Source organism: Carassius carassius, chromosome 44, assembly GCF_963082965.1.
Source record: "Carassius carassius chromosome 44, fCarCar2.1, whole genome shotgun sequence".
Classification (NCBI taxonomy): Eukaryota; Metazoa; Chordata; class Actinopteri; order Cypriniformes; family Cyprinidae; genus Carassius; species Carassius carassius.
Window position 1 is genome coordinate 5,353,253 of NC_081798.1, and position 20,497 is coordinate 5,373,749.

The 20,497-nt window shown below is 36.7% G+C and overlaps 3 protein-coding genes across 4 annotated transcripts; 2 read left to right on the forward strand and 1 right to left on the reverse strand.

Annotated features, from left to right (window-relative positions):
• Window positions 1-6,894: 6,894 nt before the first annotated feature.
• On the reverse strand, window positions 6,895-9,967 carry LOC132126780 (actin-related protein 2/3 complex subunit 4). The gene is made up of 7 exons (XM_059538276.1): window positions 9,818-9,967; window positions 9,492-9,548; window positions 8,883-9,001; window positions 8,679-8,790; window positions 8,502-8,597; window positions 7,584-7,754; window positions 6,895-7,500 (listed from the first exon to the last, which is right to left on the reverse strand). Exons 2-7 carry the CDS (start codon window positions 9,492-9,494, stop codon window positions 7,495-7,497), a joined length of 507 nt encoding a protein of 168 aa, XP_059394259.1. The 5' UTR covers window positions 9,495-9,548; window positions 9,818-9,967; the 3' UTR covers window positions 6,895-7,494.
• On the forward strand, window positions 9,069-14,180 carry LOC132126779 (transcriptional adapter 3). 2 transcript variants are annotated; one of them, XM_059538275.1, is made up of 9 exons: window positions 9,069-9,083; window positions 10,700-10,933; window positions 11,020-11,270; window positions 12,186-12,291; window positions 12,444-12,576; window positions 12,678-12,781; window positions 12,885-12,985; window positions 13,152-13,343; window positions 13,643-14,180. In XM_059538275.1, the coding sequence occupies exons 2-9, from the start codon at window positions 10,724-10,726 to the stop codon at window positions 13,833-13,835; spliced, it is 1,290 nt and encodes a 429-aa protein (XP_059394258.1). In that variant the 5' UTR covers window positions 9,069-9,083; window positions 10,700-10,723; the 3' UTR covers window positions 13,836-14,180. The 2 variants fall into 2 exon arrangements, with proteins under 2 accessions (XP_059394258.1, XP_059394257.1); XM_059538274.1 differs by lacking the exon at window positions 9,069-9,083 and adding an exon at window positions 10,153-10,271.
• Window positions 14,181-15,172: 992 nt separating this feature from the next.
• hmces (5-hydroxymethylcytosine binding, ES cell specific) lies at window positions 15,173-20,258 on the forward strand. The gene is made up of 7 exons (XM_059538277.1): window positions 15,173-15,441; window positions 16,065-16,270; window positions 16,340-16,483; window positions 18,656-18,835; window positions 18,923-19,077; window positions 19,170-19,362; window positions 19,936-20,258. The coding sequence occupies exons 2-7, from the start codon at window positions 16,082-16,084 to the stop codon at window positions 20,134-20,136; spliced, it is 1,062 nt and encodes a 353-aa protein (XP_059394260.1). The 5' UTR covers window positions 15,173-15,441; window positions 16,065-16,081; the 3' UTR covers window positions 20,137-20,258.
• The last annotated feature ends 239 nt before the right edge of the window (window positions 20,259-20,497 follow it).

The following is a 20,497-nucleotide window of genomic DNA, read 5'->3' on the forward strand; positions in this document are numbered from 1 at the left end:
AATAAAAATACATTTTAATCATCAAAACTTCAATAAGGGAAAGAAGCATTTACAATTAAATCATCAGATATTGATAAATAAAAAATACATATCAAATATTTATAATATCCATCATCATGAAACCCAAAACTGAAACTATAATAGAAAATTTAAAAATATAAAATAAAAAACATTTTAGTACTTGGACAAAATATTTTGACAGATTGAAGAAATCTAAAAATGAAACATGAAACTGACATATAAAAAAAAACTATTATTGATCTGAACAAACTCCCAAACCTACACATTACAACGTGTAACTCGACATGAATGCTACCACAAATCATGTGGCTTGAGGAGCAGAGATGTGCTATTGCTTTTCAAAGCGATCAGACTTTCTATTTTTACCTGGCTGACCATAAACAAACCTCTCTCATCAATATAATGGCATAAATGGCCCCCACATGACCACATCAGTAGATCGATAGCATCTAATGTAATGTGTGATTCAGAGAAGCCATTCAAACAACAAAGAGCAAGTGAGTCTATTCTTGGCGTTTCAGCCGCCCTTTTTCACCTCAGAACACAACAAACAGGGTCTCTCTATCTTTCTCCACTCTCTGGGACCAGGAAACTCCACTTCCTACTGTTCCCCTGGCAACAGAACATAGTCCTGACCTGATGCACACTTCCACACAAATATGGTCCTTCCTGAGCTCAGGCCAGCTGTGCTGTTTGTTAGAAAGGGACATCTGTTGGTCTTCTCGTGAGGGGCAGAGGACACAAAAGGAGGAAGCAGTAGAAGAAGAAGCTGGTAATTACTAATCACTACTGCTCATACTTAGGGTTATGGATCAGACCAAACCCTTAATCCTAAATGCTAAACTCTGGTGCACTTCAAATTGTGTGTTGGTCTTTTTCAAAATCTAAAATAAAATGTTCACACCCCACAGAAAGTAGAGTTGAAGTTAGAATTGGGATGAAAGTAAATGCAGTTTACTGAATAGAAAATGAAGTAAAATGAATTTAACAGGTAGTTCCTGTTTGCCATCTTAATTCACATTCAAATCCAGAAAAGCAAAAAAAATCAGTCAATGCGTGATACCTTTAAAGTTATAGTTTACCCAAATTCTGTAAACATTTATTCACCCTTATGCAGTTTAACTTAACCGTTACCTTTGAGGATCAAACATACAAAATATCAGTTCAAAACAATATTTAAAATAAAATTTTGGGGTGAACTATGCCTTTAAAGGGATAGTTCACCCAAAAATGTACATTTGATGTTTATCTGCTTACCCCCAGGGCATCCAAGATGTAGATGACTGTATCTTCAGTAGAACACAAACTGAGATTTTTAACTGAAACGGTTGCAGTCTGTCAGTCTTAAAATGTAAGTGGAAGGGAATCACGGCTAAAACATAGGCTACACTAAAACTAAAAAAACACCTAAACAAAAAAACATACACAAACAAAAACAAATTAAACCATGTGGCTCGTGACGATACATTGATGTGTAAAGACACAAAACGATCGGTTTTCCCTCTGGTTCCCACAGAGCATGCTTTTTCAAGTGCAAAAATTGTTAATCGCCTCAGGTCCTGTATTTCTTTTTTTCCGTTTTGTTTTTAGATGATATAGCCTAGGCCTACATGATGAAGTATGTTTTTAAAAGCCGTTTTAATGCTATTCCTTGATACAATTTCCTATTGTTTTTGACTTGTGATTTAATATGTTGGCTAAGGTTATTTGAAGATGAAGAATTCTGTCAGTCAATTGATTGATTTTCCATTGCTCTGCATTTCCCCAGCTTATTTGAATAATTTGTTTAGTTTTTTTGTTTTTTAAACAACCGCCTAAAATTAAATGATGATAACGTGTACAGCATAATTGTGACCTACATTTTAGCAGAAGTCATTGACAGTGTGATTCATAGAATAAGTATTTCAAAAGTAGGCTAGGCTATACATACATATACATATATATATATATATATATATATATATATATATAGTGATAGTGATAGTGAAGTGACATTCAGCCAAGTATGGTGACCCATACTCAGAATTTGTGCTCTGCATTTAACCCATCTGAAGTGCACACACACAGAGCAGTGAACACACACACACACACACACACTGTGAGCACACACCCGGAGCAGTGGGCAGCCATTTATGCTGCGGCGCCCGGGGAGCAGTTGGGGGTTCGATGCCTTGCTCAAGGGCACCTAAGTCATGGTTTTGAAGGTGGAGAGAGAACTGTACATGCACTCCCCCCACCCACAATTCCTGCCGGCACGGGACTCGAACTCACAACCTCGAACTCACAACCTTTCGATTGGGAGTCCGACTCTCTAACCATTAGGCCACGACTTCCCCATGTATATATATATATATATATATATACGCATGCAAAAAGTTTTTTTTTTTTTTCTTGCCATCTTTTGAGGGTTTCTTGCTTTTAGACTAGTCGACTAGTCAGATACAAAACTTCTTTTTAAACGACTGTCAAATTAGTCGTTGCGCACATCCCCTAATTCTTCTCTGTGGCTGGGTCATTCGAGCTGTATATGGTGCTGGGATTTATGGTGGTGACAGCACACGTGTCTGGGGTCCAAGATGTCACTGGCTGTAATATGAGCCCATCATTAAACAAGCTCACAGATGAGCTGCAGATTTGACAAAGAAAGTGCATCACCTCTGTACTCCATGGTTGTTTAGCGTCCTCTGCTGTCTGATGTTTGTATTTCAACTGAAGCAGTTATTTTATATTTTACTCACCCATTACAATCAATCTGATTTAAGTTTTGAAAATATGTAGGTATAATTTAAAGTATTTTTAAGCATTTAAGCATACACCTTTGGATAACTTTTTTTTAAAGATCAGAATCAGAAACACTTCTGACTGAAAGTATATAAATGGATACTTATGGAGTACTTTACAAATGTGTGTATTTAGCAATCTAAATGTATAGACTTCTGCTTTTTATACAGCAAGTTATGAGCAACCTAACCCCTATACCACACCCTATCAGAAAACTTTTTTTTACAATTGCCCCAAAATAGGTTAAATACTTGCTTCACACACACTTAACAATGGGTGGCACATCGGCAATATATCTATGCAAGATTCTGAGAGCAAGGAAGAGTCAAGGGTTAAGGGATATTAAGCCTTAATTCTTTAAACTATAGCACTCATTATTTTGAGTCTGACAAGATAGATTAAGGTTTCAACAAGTTTTGTGCAACTTCCGCACTTGCTGAAAAAAAGACACCAAATTAAAAGAACTGCAAAAGCTAACTGTGAAGGTTAGATATACGTGATGACATCTGTAGTGAAGGCATGTGTGCAAAATGTGGGTGGCGTTCAAAAGCCTGAGTATTGACTTACAAACACCAAAGCCCTGGCCAGGGCCATGCATTTAGAAAAAAACTATCACAATGCTCGCAGACCAACATACACACGTCAACCACTAACACAAATAACCCTTTCACATGATAATGCCACATCAGATAACAGAGCCAGAGAACTTAACAAGAAAACCAAATGCAAATATTTTAATCATATTCTTATATATATATATATATATATATATATATATATATATATATATATATATATATATATATGTGTGTGTGTGTGTGTGTGTGTGTGTGTTATATAAATATTTAAATTAAATACCATATTTTTAAAACACATACTTATTCAGATTGTTATCTCAAAATACTTGTTACTTTTGTATTGCACTATACTTCATAAAACAAATGTTATGAGTTCCCATGAGATACAGGTTAGTCTTTTTTTGATGGTCACAGATATACAGTGCCTTTTAAACCAGTCAAAAGAACAAAAACAAGCTGCCCACCAAAACCACCTGCATGTAAAGTGTCTCTCACTAGGCCTACGGTTACATTAATCCTCATGTGAATTGCTGTGGGGTCAGCTGGATCCCTTTGCACAGACAGGGATGTGGCATCCTGCTGTGGCTGTCGCAGTCTCTTGGCAGGATTCTTTTTCTAGTGAGTCTGTGCCACAGAAGAGGAAAGAAATGTCACACAACCTCAAGCCCCGTCTAAAACCATGGACGTAGTGTCCGTGACGTCACCCGTAAATTTCTGAAGAGAGTTTTTTACAGGGGGGCAGGGTTTCATATTTTATTGAAGCAGCCCTGGGCGCCGCCATTGGCTAGTGGACCCCCACCTGCTGTTAGCATTCCATTGACTCCCATTCATTTTGGCGTCACTTTGACAGCGAATAACTTTACATCTGAGGCATTTAAAGACTCCATTTGTCCATTCATTATTTCTAAAAGAACACGAAAATGTATAAAAGGCTCCATTACCTTGTATCTTACGTTATGGTCCCGTAGAAGCAGTTTTTGTAAAAAAAATAATAAAAAAAAAAATAGGCTAACGATTATGTCATACCCTGCGACTCTATGTCCCACAGTAGAGAAATTACCGTATGGACAGGAGGAGAAGTTCGCAGGCAATCTTTTACTGTCTATGAGGCTATCGGGGGGACGCGGAGGCATAAAGTCAAGGGAGATAATTAATCAGAATACTTACCAAAATCTGTTCCTGTTCACGCTCGCCTTCTCTGCAAAATTCGGTGGGTGATTCAGATTTCTCTTGGCACAGCTATTAGAAGACTTACAATTGTCAGACAGGTTACTCACGTGACATCTACGTCATCAAGCTCAGTTTGAGTCTGCGCAGTACGCTCGACCACCAACGAAGTGCGTGCTTCTAATTGACTTCACTTGTCTCCGTTGAATCCATAGACTGTATCCATAGTATAAAAACAGGTTGAATCCAATGGGTTCGCAGTGTCCATTTCTTTTACTGTCTATGGTATGTGACGCTCAAAGTGGCGGAGCGGGCCGTCGCCATCTTGGCAGCGCGTCACCGCGATCATCGGAAATGGGCAATGGGCAAAAAAGGCGGGAGCTGGTTGCTGAAGCCGCGCCCACCTAACTCGCTGGCAGTGTCAGTTGCTGCAATCCTGTCACTCAAGTGGCCACGCCCTTAATTATGCAAAAACTTCAAGGCTTGAGAGTGAGTTATAAAAACAATTCACCCCCCTCACAATTGTTATAAAGGGCAAAATTTGCTATACAGAACCAATATATATATATATATATATATATAAAAGGCTGGCTATATATATATATATATTTTTTATTTTATATATATATATATTTTTTTTTTATTTATTTATTTATTTTTTTACCAGGCAGTAAACGTTTTTTTTCTGCTTTAAAGCATTTTAACTTGGGGAGTCTATGGGATTGACTACCTTTTGGAGCCAGCCTTTAATTGCAGTTTTAGTCAGCTGCAGATACCGTAGCCTATATTTGGTTTTTAGTGGCTCTAAAACACTGATGCTCGTTCAAATCATGTAGCAAAGACTGTATTTATGAGTTCAACGCTCATGATCGCAACCACCAAATCGTTGGGGGCGTGGCAGGTAAATGAGAAAAACATGTTAACAGTTAATTTGTTTAAATTTATGCTTTTTTTTCTTTTCTTTCTTTTCTTTTTTTTTTTTTTTACAATAAAACTAAATAAAAGTTATTATTACTTATACCTAAAATATAGGCCTATAACGGTTAAAAAAGTACAAACTAATTTATGTACATCCTTTATGCATCATTTTGTGTATTTATTAATTTCACTCGGACGTTCGCATTAATAAATAAATGAGTCCACAAAATGATGCATCATCACACTATCTAAATGCATTTAAAGCTCTTGCTATTCCCAGACAATCCATGGAAATGTCACTTTTGTTCAGAGCAGCAGGAAATAAACAACAGCGAATCCTGAAAAACAAAAAATTTAGCAAATCATTCTAACGTTCATTCAATTCTACAAGACTGCTTTTGTCAAGCAGTGAAGACAAGCTTTTTCTTTTTTGCTAATTACAAAAAATATTTTAAGATTTTACTAACCATGAGATGATTGGTTGTGCTGTTATGATGTCCTCTTTAGTGCAATAAAAAAAGTCAGTTACACCAATTAAACATACTTACAGTGTTTTTAATTTGTCCTCTACTTACAAGAAAAGTGTCTTATTTTTTTGTCCCTAAAAAAACCTTGAGATTCTTGTCCTTTGCATGTTTTCGGCAAACGGTTATCGTGTTATGCCTGTTTCACAGTTTGCAGTGTGTATTTGTTACTTTTTTTTTTTGCACTTATATTAATGAATTATTATAAGGACTATACATCTAGCATTCATTTGAGGGCCGGATTATTAAACTGAAAAGAGGGTGGAGGCCGTTCGGATCTCTTTCTGGGTGGACCTATAAAATTTGAAATTAAACTGAAATCTAAAATAAAAAAATTAACATTAGTGCTGTCTGTCAATTTATAAAATAGTCAATTACACATTTTTCTGTAATTAATCATGATTGATGGCATGTTTATATTGTCATAATTTCACATTGAACCTCCAAATTAATGTAGAGACATAAAGATAGTATATTTTAAATATGTTTTTAATGGCTGTATCTTTTTACTAAGTAGTCTATAATTAATGAAGTATTGATACCAAGTACTGAAATTGTTCTCTCAATTTTAACTATTAATTATAGTCATTTTCATAATTTTCTTAAACTCTTTACAGTCATTTAAGACTTTATGACTCACGAAGACTAAAAAAATGCTAATTTTGTCATAACTGTGTCTTCGTCCGTTGAAGTGCTATTGCTGCGCTGGCAATGTTTTAACTTGGCTCAATAAATTTCAGATGGTATTGTATCAGAAAAAAAGGTGTTAAATAAGAACTAAAACTGAAAAAAAGATCAATGTATATACGTGGCTAGAAAGCACAATCAAAAGAGAATAAACTACCAGAAAAGGTGCAATTTAGAAAATGATATGTGAATGCAATCTGAAAATAAATCACAAGAGATACAGAAAGCACAATATATTTTTATTGAATTTATTGTCATGATGTTTTACACAGGTTTTTGTTGTTGTATAGTTATAATATTGGAGTTTAGCAGTGCCAAAATATAAACACCCATTTTCTTTTCTTTTTTTTCTCTCTTTAACATTGAATTAATTCCTGATTTTTTCCCCCCATTGTAACAAAAATGAAAGCATGTGAGTACATGTATATAAAAGACAACAAAAAAACTACAGTCCAACAAGATTCCTGTGCCCATCAATATTAATTACAGGTAATACTTTTAAGGACCTGCCTTGACTGTGTTTTCTTTTCATTTTTTTCCCCTAACAACAGAAAACGAGTGTAATAAATTCTTGACTAAATGTAATATTTTTAATATCCATGGGCACAAGGAGCACCTTGAACAGAAGGCAAAGGGGACTGCATATATAGTGCTGCAAGACTGGCCAGTTGTTCCTGTAGATCTTCTTGCTTGGTTGCTGACTAATAAACTCTTTCCCCTTTGCTCCGTGGAGATTTGAAAAACGTTGAATGTTTTTGTCCACAAGAACCAAAGCAACACCAATCTCTGATGGGTATTTGGAATGCAGACAAGGATCCTCAGAACTAAAACAAAAAAAAATATAAAAACAGTCAAATAAAAAAAAAAACATTTTCCACTTATTTAAACATTTGATATAAATGCATACATTCTTAAGGAATTCCTCTGCGACAATTCGGGCCCGAGCATTGACTGACAGCTTCATCTCGCTGATCTCCTTGTCGATCTCCTCCATGAAATGGATAACAAAGTCCACCAGCTTGTGTTTGTACATCTGTTCTGTGTGGAAGTTGGTAATGAGGAAGCTGATGTCATAGCCCTGAAAAGTACAAAAAGGGAAATGAGAAAACATGTTAATCTTGTTAACAGTTCATATAATCAACATGCACAACATCATTCAGCTATGCATTTCAAGTCGTAAGATTTCTCACACATAAACATGCATTTTTTCCTCACACTTCCATAATGCCACCAAAAAAAAAAAACATACATGCTAGTGATGGGTGCTTTTGAAAACCTTTAAAATTATTTATTTTCATTTGAACAAAAGATTTGAAGCATGCACCAAACTGGCAAAGTCACATGATTTCAGTAAATGAGGCTTTGCTACATCATGTCTGTAATTTTTAGAAATTAACAGACATTCTAAAGAAACATTTGTATTATAAAAAGGAAGTGTTGTAGTGATCAGTCTCCAATTAGCCTAGTTAACCGAGCTCTCAATGAAACAAACAAAACAAGCACTTCAAATGAATAAAATAACACATTATACAGACACTTATTATTTAATGGTATTAGATAATTTGGTAAGTGCATATAGTTTTTTGCATTTGGTTTGTAAAAGGTGTTCTCATGCATATTTTGGGTGTGTTTTCTTTGCCATTCACACTATTCTGACCAGCGTGTTATGCTTCGAATCCTTCAAAACGTGAATCAGTTTGCAAATCAACTGATTCAATTGATTTACAGTATCGAAAAACTTTGTTTCTCCCATTACTAATGCATGCTTGTTTTAATAAATTACATATTTTTTCAGCCCTGGTTTGTTCTTCACAAAGGAGCTCACCTCAACAGGTTTCCTCCGTAGGATGAAGAAGTTCTCTGCTCGCATCATCATGAACCTCATAAATTTATGGCACAGGATCTTCTCAATCTCATCAGCCTAAGAAAACCATTAATATCTTTAGAAGATGACAACAAGAAAAACACATTGATCTTGCGCAGTTCATCTTGAATGTCTTACCTGTTTGACAGCGATGCTGACCCTCACAGAGTTTATGGACCCCTCAATCAGAACTTTCTCCTTCTCATTGCGGCTTATGACCACAGGCTGCAACAGAAGCTCTTTGCTGCTCCTGTATTGAAAGACATGCATTGATCATATATATTAAAATACATCATATATAACACATACAAATGGTGCAGGCTTTATTGGTGATTTCCTCACCTAACTTCCACCTCAGGCTTGTTGTGTCTCTCCACCACCTGAGAGGAGAAGTTCTCCAGACACAGGGCTGCTTGAAGAGTGGCGCGCACTGCATTCAAGTAGGGTCGCAATGTTGCCGTCTACATACAAAAAAAAGTTGAACATGTAACTCTTCATTCTATAAGCTAACAGATATTAAATGATACTCAACAACACAGAAAGGTGATTGTCAGTGGGTGGGAGAGCATCTCTGTATTTGGCCATTCCATCAAGCTCGTGTCAGTCATTTAGGAGAAGTGTCAATCAACCGACTGAATGTTACTTATTGACAACTATTGGCTGTTTTAAATGAATTAAACATGTAGCAGTTATTAAACATCGTATATGTGCAGTGTAATGTGCATTTACTGTTTTCAATCTGCCAAAAATAGGTTTTGATGTAAAATCACTGACGTTAGCCAGCTAGCATAAATCAAGACAGACTAACATCACTCGATCAAATAAAGCGGAAAACACCGCGGTGACCGCGTGCAAATGGTTGACGCTAAGGCTGTTTATTGAGTTATTTGATTGTTTGCACTATCATAAAAAAAACTATCTAAGGAACTTTAAGAAATGTAAATCTCTTACCATTTTATATGAGGTCTGTGGAGGAAGACGGAAGTCCGCACGCCACGCCTCTGACGCCTGGAAATCAGAAAACACGCCTGTATTGCGTTCTCACTTTCCCGTAATACACATATTAGAAGTGGAGTTTTGAAAGTTCATTATTGAGCTTATGATTTAAATGTATAAGAGTAAATGACAGATAATTAAATATGTTTTAAATCAAACACAAATTCCCATGTTTCTATCTTAAGCGCTTAAACTAGGAGAAGTAGATATAAACACCAAAACGACCGTTATCGTTTCACATCTATTCTAATAATTACGGTCAAGCCCAGTAGCAATCTTACCTTTATTCACTTTTTCTTCCTTATATGGCAAATAACACGAAAGGTCAAATACGCTGTAGTCAAAAATGATATGATCTTAAAATATCGCTGTGTTCAAATAAACCTGAACTCTTTTTAAAATTTAATTCTGGTTTTAAACAGCTCAAGAGTCTATACAAATTTATTTTGATTATACTCTATTATAGGTCAGTGGTTTGGACCGTTTGGACGAGCTTCAGTCAGGAATGTACCATTCGATACGCTGCGATGTTAACTTGAGGATGTTAACTACCGAGAGGGGGTATTTATCTGATACTGAACATTGAGTTTGCAAATAGTAAATAAATATTGGTCAAACCTTTTTCATACCAAAACCACTGTTGTACACGTTATTGTTATTAAAACTTAATCGGCGAGTTGTCTCCCCCGTGCTGAAATAATGGTTCAGTCAGTAATGGATGCCCCATCATCGGAGGTAAACAATAATATTTTATGAATAAATGCCTTATTTGAACTCAGTGTTATGTTTGGTGTTTTACCATATTGTTTAACTGGCGACATATGTCTTTTCATTGCAAGTAATCTAATATATTTATTGATAAAGTGTAACAAACGGCTCTCTGTGGTTGAACAGCATGCCGCAGAATTAGCAATTAACGTTAGCTTTTAGCTGTGGCTGCTCATTACATAACACAGTGAAATAAATTATAGGACTGCAATGCATAAAAGAGTTTAGTTTTCAGCTATAAAATCTTATAAATAACATCTACAGTTGTCCATCTCTTCTGGGTTTGCTTGTATCGTCTCAGTCCAATTTAACTGTTTACTTTCAATCATGCTTTTACCACATAACCACACAACCCTGACCTTTTCTAATACTGTTTTTTTTCTTCTTCTTCTCAGATATAGGTTCCTGTTCTTGAGAAGATGAGTGAATTGAAGGACTGTCCCCCTCTGAAGTATTATGACTTCAAACCTGTGGACCATGTGAAAGTGTGTCCACGCTACACCGCAGTACTCAGCCGCTCAGAAGACGATGGCATTGGCATTGAAGAGCTGGACACACTCCAGCTGGAGCTGGAAACACTCCTGTCCTCTGCGAGTCGTCGTCTCAGGGCGCTGGAAGAACAGAGACAGGTGAACAGTCTTTTGGTATTTGTCTTTCTCCCACTTACTGCCTAAAGCGTCTGAAGTGATTTATGTTTGCTCTCTGAAACTCTCAGATCCTTACAGACTGGCAGGACAAAAAAGGAGACAAAAGATTTCTGAAGTTAGGGAAGGATCCAGATCTCGCAGCCTCTTCTCGCCATTCTAAGCCCAAAAAACAGAAGCTTGATGGAAAAGGAAGTCATGGTCCCGGACCTGGGCCAGGTAGACCGAAGTCTAAGAACATACAGACCAAGGTGCAGGACTTTGAATTTGAAGTCGACCCCCAAGATATACCCCGCAACCCTAAAAATGATGCTCCCAACAGGTTTGTTGAAACTAAGATGCATAATGTTTATTTATTGGAATAATCAGATATAAGATACAGATCAGGTTTTGCCATCATGTCTCCTACAGAAACCCTAGATATACTTTTTTTTTTCATTTCAAACTTTATTAATTCCAGAGGAGACATATTAAGTTATGAGTATTCAGTCAAAGATTGTTATTTAAATACAGATCAAATATTATTTAAAAAATTTAAACGTGGATTTAATATGATCTAAACACAGATCAAAGCTGTACATTTTATTCAGCAATTAAATGCATTAAATTGATAAGAATTGACAGTAAAGACATTTATATAACAGAAATATTCACAAGATTTATTATTTTTTTTTTTATAAATGCGGTTGTTCTAAACTTTCTATTTTACCAAACAAATATATCGTTTTCCATGAATATATTAATAAATGTAACAAAAATATGAATATTATTAAGTATTACTACTTAAAAACATAACAGTACTATTAAATATAAGAAGCACAGCTGTTTTCAACATCGATAATAATAATAAATTGATCTTGTGGCACTAAAGATTGAAGTTAAATAAAAAAATAAATAGCATTTTAAAATACAGGTGCATCTCAGAAAATTTGAATGTCATGAAAAAGTTCTCTTTTTTTGTAACTCTTGAAACTTTTATAGTATATTCAAGATTCAGTACAGCTAAAGTACTAATTTTATACTTCTATTCAGTTAGAAAAATAGTTATTGTAATACTGTAAAATGTTAATATTTCACAGTATTATTATACCTTATACTATTTTTACTGTATTTTTGATTAAATAATTAAAGTTTTGTTGCGACTTCTTTCAAAAACATTCATAAAAATCCTACAGACCCCAAACATTTGAACGATAGTATATTTAGTCATTTGTGGTTATGTATGTGTGTAAAACAGATTCTGGGCCTCGGTGGAGCCTTACTGTGCAGACATCACAAACGAAGAGATCAAAGTTCTGGAAGAGCTGCTCAAACCCGCTGATGATGAAGCTGAATACTACAAGGTAAAGATCTTTCCGAAACCAGTTTCTGCAATACATTACTGCAGCTTTCTCTTACCTTCCTTCAACTGATTCTGTATTCAGGGAAGTGCATGTTACATGGCTTTTGTGTTGGTTGTTCACATCTGAGCATTCACTGTTGGCTTTCTTTGCAGATCCCAGCCCTCGGAAAGCACTATTCCCAACGCTGGGCTCAAGAGGACCTGTTAGAGGAGCAAAGAGAGGGGGCGAGAGCCAATGACAAGAAAAAAAGCATGATGGGTCCTCTCTCTGAACTGGATGCTAAAGGTGATGCTAGGATTTAAAATGAGTTTCCAACATTGTCATTTTTTTGTTGTGTCTAGTCTTAAATCTGTATCTTTTATCTTCTCCTATTTTGGTTTGTACAGATGTAGATGCCTTGCTGAAGAAATCGGAGTCTCAGCATGAACCTCCAGAGGACGGCTGTCCCTTTGGCCCTCTTACTCAGCGGCTTCTACAAGCACTTGTTGAGGTCAGTGGCTCATCATGCGCTAAAATAAGTACAAGTTGTGCAATATTTAGTTGGCTCAGCTTATGTTTTAGTCATTCTAAATAAGCCTTTTTCAAATATGTAGGAAAACATCATATCCCCTATGGAGGATTCCCCCATTCCAGACATTCCAGGGAAGGATGATGGGGCTGGTACATCGCCTCGTAGCCAGGGAAAAGCCTTCAGGTAAATGTTTTATTTTTATGAGTTGTATTTCAAGATTTAGTCAGTTAGTGATGTTCACTTGCTTATTTAGACTACCATTCAAATGTTTGGGTTGGTAAGATTTTTTTGTTTGTTTTTGAAATAGAAAATTTTAAAGGTGTAATTTTCTGTTTTCTGTTGCTCTCAGTGTGCCACACACACGCTCTCTGGAGGCTCGTATAAGAGAGGAGCTGGTGTCTCAGGGGCTGCTGGACTCTGATGAGAGGCAAGGTGTCGGAGGAGAGTCTGAAGATGAGGTGCTGGCCGAGCTGCAGAAAAGACAGGCTGAACTCAAAGCGCTTACAGCTCACAACCGCTCGCGCAAGCAAGAGCTGCTCAAGTGAGTCTCAGATCCAGATCAAAACTGCTGTCAGCACAAGATGAAGACTAGCTCATGAAAACAAGCCTGAAATCTTTCAAAGAGTTAAAGGGAGCAGTCTGATGTGACAAGTTAGGATTTTCTTTCTATAGTAGTTTTACTTAGATGACAGCTTAGAGAGCTGTATTGAAGCAGTCAAGTGTGTATATTTAGATATGTCTTTTGCTACAGTATTTTTTTTCCCCCATATACTTTGTGAAATACCAGGATTGATGTGAGATTAGGAACATCAACTTTTACTTTTCACTCTGTTCATGCAGGTTGGCACGGGAAGAAATGCGAAAACAGGAGCTTCGACAGCGGGTTCGAGTGGCTGATAACGAGGTTATGGAGGCATTCCGTCGCATCATGGCAGCCAGGCAAAAGAAACGCACTCCAACGAAAAAAGAGAAAGATCAGGCTTGGAAAGCTTTGAAAGAGAGAGAAAGTATTCTCAAACTCTTAGATGGATAAATATGACTGGCAGCTATAATGTGGTGTGTTTTGTTGGTTATGGACACTTCATAAAGACCGCTTCAGCATTCAGACAACTTGAAGAACATGTAAACAAACATTTCATATAATGTTCATATCTTTTGGTTACTCTCTATCTAAAGTAAGACCTGAGGTTACTAGTTGTGATAAAAAAGGTGTTTGACACTAGTTTTCAAGAGCCACTGACTTGACACTGTTGATGCCAGAATGTAAGTTTACTTTTTTTTTATGTACAGTTCCCAAAGGCAGCTGATTAACATAGTAGATTGATATTGTTAAAGGAATAGTTCACCAAAAATGAAACACTTGTCATGTCGGTCTAAACCTGCTTCACTGACTCTTCTGTAGAATATAAAAGATGGTATTTTGAAGAATGTTGGTATCCAAACAGTTTTGGGCACCATTAACTCATTGCGTGGACAAAAACAGGTATTTCTTCTTTTATGTTATAAACAAGAAATAGAAATCAACAACATAAAGGTGAAAAAAAAAGAAAAATTTAAATTTTTGGGTGAATTATTTCTTGAAAGCTGTTGTCAAAGCATTGATAGGATTTTGTTACTACACGCCAGGAACACGGTAATTTTGAGTTTTTATATGATTAAAAAAATAATGCTTTTTGTAAAGATGTTGTACATGAAAATATTGGGTTTGTTAATTCATATATGCTGTCGTTTATTTCACTTCATGTTGAATTTAGTTCTATGCATTTTGTAAACAACTTCCAAACCATCACATGGCAGTTGCGTGTATGTGTGTTTGAAAATAAAAACGAAATTTTGTTTACCGGATTAGTATTTATATCACCGTTTTTCTATTCTGTATGCAAAACTTCGATTTGAATTGTTATGACAGGATGTTCTAACAGAGGGCGCCATTTCTTACACACTTGTCTTGTTCAGTGAACAGTACCATCGTTGCTCTGCTCTTACTTGCATCTTTTACCTCAGAATAAGGACTTGTGGTGAGAATGTCCTTTACTTTACGACTTTATGTTCGTATTATGAATTATCTGTTAGTGCATCTGTATTGTGTTTGCCAGTTTATGAAGACGCAAACTGAAGGTGTGCAGAAACCGTTGCATGCAACTAACGTTACTGTAGCAGTGCAGCAGCTTCACCGGAAAAAATAAGCTTAGAGGTGAAGTTTTGAGGTAAAATTAAACGGCGTGCAGCCTCTAACGAAGTTAAAGCAAGGGAATTGATTAAACTGCGATGTTGCTCAAGTTTGAATGACCCGACAGCTACATTTCCGCGAAAGAATCGTTCATGTGTGAGAACGATTCATGCCGTGGACTTTCGGAGCGACTGTCGAGTCAACCGAGGGCCGTCTTCGCACATGCCTGATTTCTAATAAACTGAGAACTGTTTGGGAACCAAGAATTATAAGAAAAGTAAGGAACTTTCGTAGCCAAGACATTAGACTATTTCCTTGAACGTCAGAAACCGCGCGATGACGTTTTACGTAATGACGAAAAAGAATCACTGAATCGCTTTTTTGAACCGTCTGAAAGAACCGATTGGCAGAACTGCACCAAGTAGATTTAGAAAGTTCTTTTGATGGCTTTATGTTGCGATAAATAAATGTTTTTATGGCAACATTTTGAGCAATGAACACAACCAAAGCTAACCATATATATATGTATAGGTATCTCACAAGGTCCCATTTGCATCTGTGAATAAAGAATTTAGTAAATATAAGTAAATTTACCATATTAAAAAATTCAACATAATTATTCTAAAGAAAATTGCTATACATGTAAACGTAAATTCCAGTGTTTGTGTAGTTTTTAGCAAAAAATTTGAAATCAATGCAATATAATTAATTTAAAGTATTAAATAAATGCATTGTCTAATTTGTGGTGACGTCACGCACGTCCTGATTTTGCTGAGTTAGATGTGTTCCTAGGTCAGCATATTTAGTTGACCCTGGAACAACATTTTACTCCAAAAATTTATTCTTGACCATTTCCCTACACCTAAACCTAACCCTAGCCATGAGTAATCCCTAAAATCAGAGGAAATGATAGATGAATGACACTGATGTACAAGCGCCAAACAGTGATTTTAAGCATAAACTTCACAAAATCTATAAACTGGTTCTTCAAATTTGATTGGTTAATCACAATGTTGCTCCAGGAACAACAAAGATGTTGTCCCAGGAACATGTCTCACTTGGTAAAATCAGGTTCTGCGTGACGTCACGCAGGTTTGGCTTGTACCAGAATGTGCGGGAGAACGGCTTGCACTCTGGCTCCGAATGAGCTCAGTCGTGCGGCTCGCTATCGAGACAGGACGGGTCAACCACACAGTCCCCGATGGAAGGACGGAGACACTGACAAATACCGGCCATCATACAACAAGAGTCCTCAGTCCTTCAGCCCTGTACTGCTGTCCAACAGACACTTCAACAAGGTATGTCAAAACATATATGCACAACATTTGTCCCTGAAGAACAGCTGTTTAATGAAGCGCTTTCCATAGGATGCCCCGGTAGATGAGTGTGTGTTGGCAGCGATGCGCTGGGGTCTCATCCCGGCATGGTTCAGAGAGAATGACCCCAGTAAGATGCAGTACAACACCTCTAACTGTCGCAGTGAGAGCCTGCTGGAAAAGAAGTCTTACAAGGTACATAAGATGCCCTCATTCATTCCACATGAGCAGCAAAATGGGTAGCCCCGCCCACAGTGAAATCCCATTGGTCCAAAGTTCAGCGCAACATAATAGAGTGCAACAGGAAGTAAAATTCTCATTCATTTTTGTTCCATAGGGAATTTGGTTTTTAACAATAACTTATGAACCACTGATGACAGACCATATGTTATATACTTTAATTGATGCCATCGACCTGCATTATTTCAAAATAGTTATTTTTTAAATAAGGATGTTTAATTGCAGAATTACTGGTTAAAAACTAAATTACCCAGACATCCTACAGAGAGAGAAAGAGAAAAAAAAGGAATACATTTTAGTAGCATAAGAAGCACTGCGGATGATGTTTCACTATGCTTTTAAATTACTTTCAATTAAATGCATATTTTCCAATAAACAATATATATATATATATATATATATATTATATATATATACATATAATATATATATTATACAGTCGTGGCCAAAAGTTTTGAGAATTACATAAATATTGGAAATTGGAAAAGTTGCTGCTTATGTTTTTATAATAGCAATTTGCATATACTCCAGAATGTTATGAAGAGTGATCGGATGAATTGCATAGTCCTTCTTTGCCATGAAAATTAACTTAATCCCAAAAAAACCTTTCCACTGCATTTCATTGCTGTCATTAAAGGACCTGCTGAGATCATTTCAGTAACCGTCTTGTTAACTCAGGTGAGAATGTTGACGAGCACAAGGCTGGAGATCATTATGTCAGGCTGATTGGTTTAGAATGGCAGACTTGACATGTTAAAAGGAGGGTGATGCTTGAAATCATTGTTCTTCCATTGTTAACCATGGTGACCTGCAAAGAAACGTGTGCAGCCATCATTGCGTTGCATAAAAATGGCTTCACAGGCAAGGATATTGTGGCTACTAAAATTGCACCTAAATCAACAATTTATAGGATCATCAAGAACTTCAAGGAAAGAGGTTCAATTCTTGTAAAGAAGGCTTCAGGGCGTCCAAGAAAGTCCAGCAAGCGCCAGGATCGTCTCCTAAAGAGGATTCAGCTGCGGGATCGGAGTGCCACCAGTGCAGAGCTTGCTCAGGAATGGCAGCAGGCAGGTGTGAGCGCATCTGCACGCACAGTGAGGCCAAGACTTTTGGAAGATGGCCTGGTGTCAAGAAGGGCAGCAAAGAAGCCACAAAAACATCAGGGACAGATTGATCTTCTGCAGAAAGTATAGTGAATGGACTGCTGAGGACTGGGGCAAAGTCATATTCTCCGATGAAGCCCCTTTCCGATCGTTTGGGGCATCTGGAAAAAGGCTTGTCCGGAGAAGAAAATGTGAGCGCTACCATCAGTCCTGTGTCATGCCAACAGTAAAGCATCCTGACACCATTCATGTGTGGGGTTGCTTCTCATCCAAGGGAGTGGGCTCACTCACAATTCTGCCCAAAAACACAGCCATGAATAAAGAATGGTACCAAAACACCCTCCAACAGCAACTTCTTCCAACAATCCAACAACAGTTTGGTGAAGAACAATGCATTTTCCAGCACGATGGAGCACCGTGCCATAGGGCAAAAGTGATAACTAAGTGGCTCGTGGACCAGAATGTTGAAATTTTGGGTCCATGGCCTGGAAACTCCCCAGATCTTAATCCAATTGAGAACTTGTGGTCAATCCTCAAGAGGCGGGTAGACAAACAAAAACCCACTAATTCTGAAAAACTCCAAGAAGTGATTATGAAAGAATGGGTTGCTATCAGTCAGGATTTGGTCCAGAAGTTGATTGAGAGCATGCCCAGTCGAATTGCAGAGGTCCTGAAAAAGAAGGGCCAACACTGCAAATACTGACTTTTTGCATAAATGTCATGTAATTGTCGATAAAAGCCTTTGAAACGTATGAAGTGCTTGTAATTATATTTCAGTACATCACAGAAACAACTGAAACAAAGATCTAAAAGCAGTTTAGCAGCAATCTTTTTGAAAACTAATATTTATGTAATTCTCAAAACTTTTGGCCACGACTGTGTGTGTATATATATATTAATTTAGAAATTATACATAGAAAATTTAATCCATGCTCTATAGCACTCTGTAATGTATTAAACATCAAATATCTTCTAATATTCTGTGGACAGACACATGACTTGTTGCTGAAAACTTATTGTACAGGATCCTCTTCTGAAAGGACAGCGCTGTGTCATTCTAGCTGATGGCTTCTACGAATGGAGGCGAACGGAGAAAGAGAAACAGCCTTTCTTCATTTACTTCCCTCAAAGCCAAGGAGGTCAAGTGCCTAGTCAACAGAATGCACAGAAAACAAAAAGTGACCAAAGTTTGGACCAAGGAGAGGTTAGCCCAAGTCTAACAGTGGTAAGAAGTAAATTAGTTAACTTATGCCAGTCTTACTCGTCTGTTCATTCCTCCACTTGTCTACAGAGTAATCAGGACGACAGTGACTGGACGGGGTGGCGTCTTCTGACAATAGCAGGGCTCTTTGACTCCTGGACTCCTCCTTGTGGTGGAGAGACATTGTATACTTACACTGTTATTACTGTAGACTCCTCTCCAAACCTTCAAAGCATCCATGACAGGTTGAGTGCATAAATATGATTTGTGGGTTTTCACAGTCATACAACTTTTGTAATGAGTCGAATGAACCTTGAGTTAATGTGTCGTGTAACAGGATGCCGGCTGTGCTGGACGGAGAGGATGAGGTAAGACGGTGGTTGGACTTTGGAGAAGTGAAGTCACTGGAAGCAATGAAATTACTACATCCAAAGTCTTCCTTGACCTTTCACCCAGTCTCCTCATTGGTCAACAATTCCCGCAACAACTCTCCAGAGTGTCTAGAGCCTGTAGACCCCACAGTTAAGAAGGTGAAATTGTTTGATAATTTTTAGAAAACAAATGCACTTAAAACTATTAGTTTATTCATTTATCCACTATTATTAATATATATATATATATATATATATATATATATATATATATATATATATATATATATATATATATATATATATATATATATATATATGGCTTAAAATGACATTTTTTCCCCCCATTTTAATATATTATAAAAAGCAGTTTATGTTAGCAAGGCTAAAGTTTATTTATTTGGAATATAAATATATATTTTTTTAATATATGTATTTTTTTACATTATAAATGGCGTTACTTTTGATAAATTTAATGCATCCTTGCTGAAATTAATTTTTTTTACCAAAAAAATGAAAATAAAACATAGCCCAAACCTTTGGATGGTAATGTGTTCATATTTTTATAAGACATTTTCATAGTTTAGGATTAAAGTTCTGGGTCTGGGACAAGAATAAATTAAATTTATACATTACAGAGATTTGAAAAGATCATAAAGATCACAAACCATTATTAAAATCTTTGACATTAATTAGTTTAAATACTGACTTCCCACTTTATGCCCTGTCTAGACTGTTCAACCTACAGCCAGCAGTAAAATGATGATGAGCTGGCTGAAAACTGCTTCACCCACTAAGAGGAAGAATCCTGATGAAGACACTTCAGATAAAGCACCTGAAGAAAAGTCTGCAGCAGAGAAGCAAACCAAGCCGGCTGGGCCTCTCCAGCAGTGGCTGCTGGGATCGGGTTCCAGAAAGAAACCAAGAACTTGAAAACAGAATCACAATGTTCTTCAGAATGATTTGAAATGCACCTTGACGTGCCTAAAAATGTTTGTTAAAAGTAGTAGTTCACCCAAAACTGATAAATTGCTGAAAATGTACTCGCCTCAGGCCATCCAAGATGTACAGTATATGATATTTCTTCATCAAAACAGATTTGGAGAAATTTAGTATTATATCACTTGCTCACCAAGTGGATCCCATGCAAGTAAATGGGTGCTGTCATAATGAGTGTTTAAACATCTGATAAAAACATCACAATAATCCACGCAACTTAAGTGAATTAATTAATCAAATAATGTCTTATGAATTGAAAAACTGTGTTTGTAAGAAACATGAACTGTTATTGAGA

Excerpts from the sequence above, each read along its gene's own strand:
- LOC132126779 (XM_059538275.1), top strand. The coding sequence starts at position 10,724 with ATGAGTGAATTGAAGGACTGTCCCCCTCTGAAGTATTATGACTTCAAA. Across the intron at positions 11,271-12,185 it reads AAAAATGATGCTCCCAACAG|ATTCTGGGCCTCGGTGGAGC; the intron begins GTTTGTTGAAAC and ends TGTGTAAAACAG. Across the intron at positions 12,292-12,443 it reads ATGAAGCTGAATACTACAAG|ATCCCAGCCCTCGGAAAGCA; the intron begins GTAAAGATCTTT and ends CTTTCTTTGCAG.
- hmces (XM_059538277.1), top strand. The coding sequence starts at position 16,082 with ATGTGCGGGAGAACGGCTTGCACTCTGGCTCCGAATGAGCTCAGTCGT. Across the intron at positions 16,271-16,339 it reads CCAACAGACACTTCAACAAG|GATGCCCCGGTAGATGAGTG; the intron begins GTATGTCAAAAC and ends CGCTTTCCATAG. Across the intron at positions 16,484-18,655 it reads TGGAAAAGAAGTCTTACAAG|GATCCTCTTCTGAAAGGACA; the intron begins GTACATAAGATG and ends CTTATTGTACAG.
- LOC132126780 (XM_059538276.1), bottom strand. Across the intron at positions 8,598-8,678 it reads TCAGCATCGCTGTCAAACAG|GCTGATGAGATTGAGAAGAT; the intron begins GTAAGACATTCA and ends TGGTTTTCTTAG. Across the intron at positions 7,755-8,501 it reads TACGGAGGAAACCTGTTGAG|GGCTATGACATCAGCTTCCT; the intron begins GTGAGCTCCTTT and ends TGTACTTTTCAG.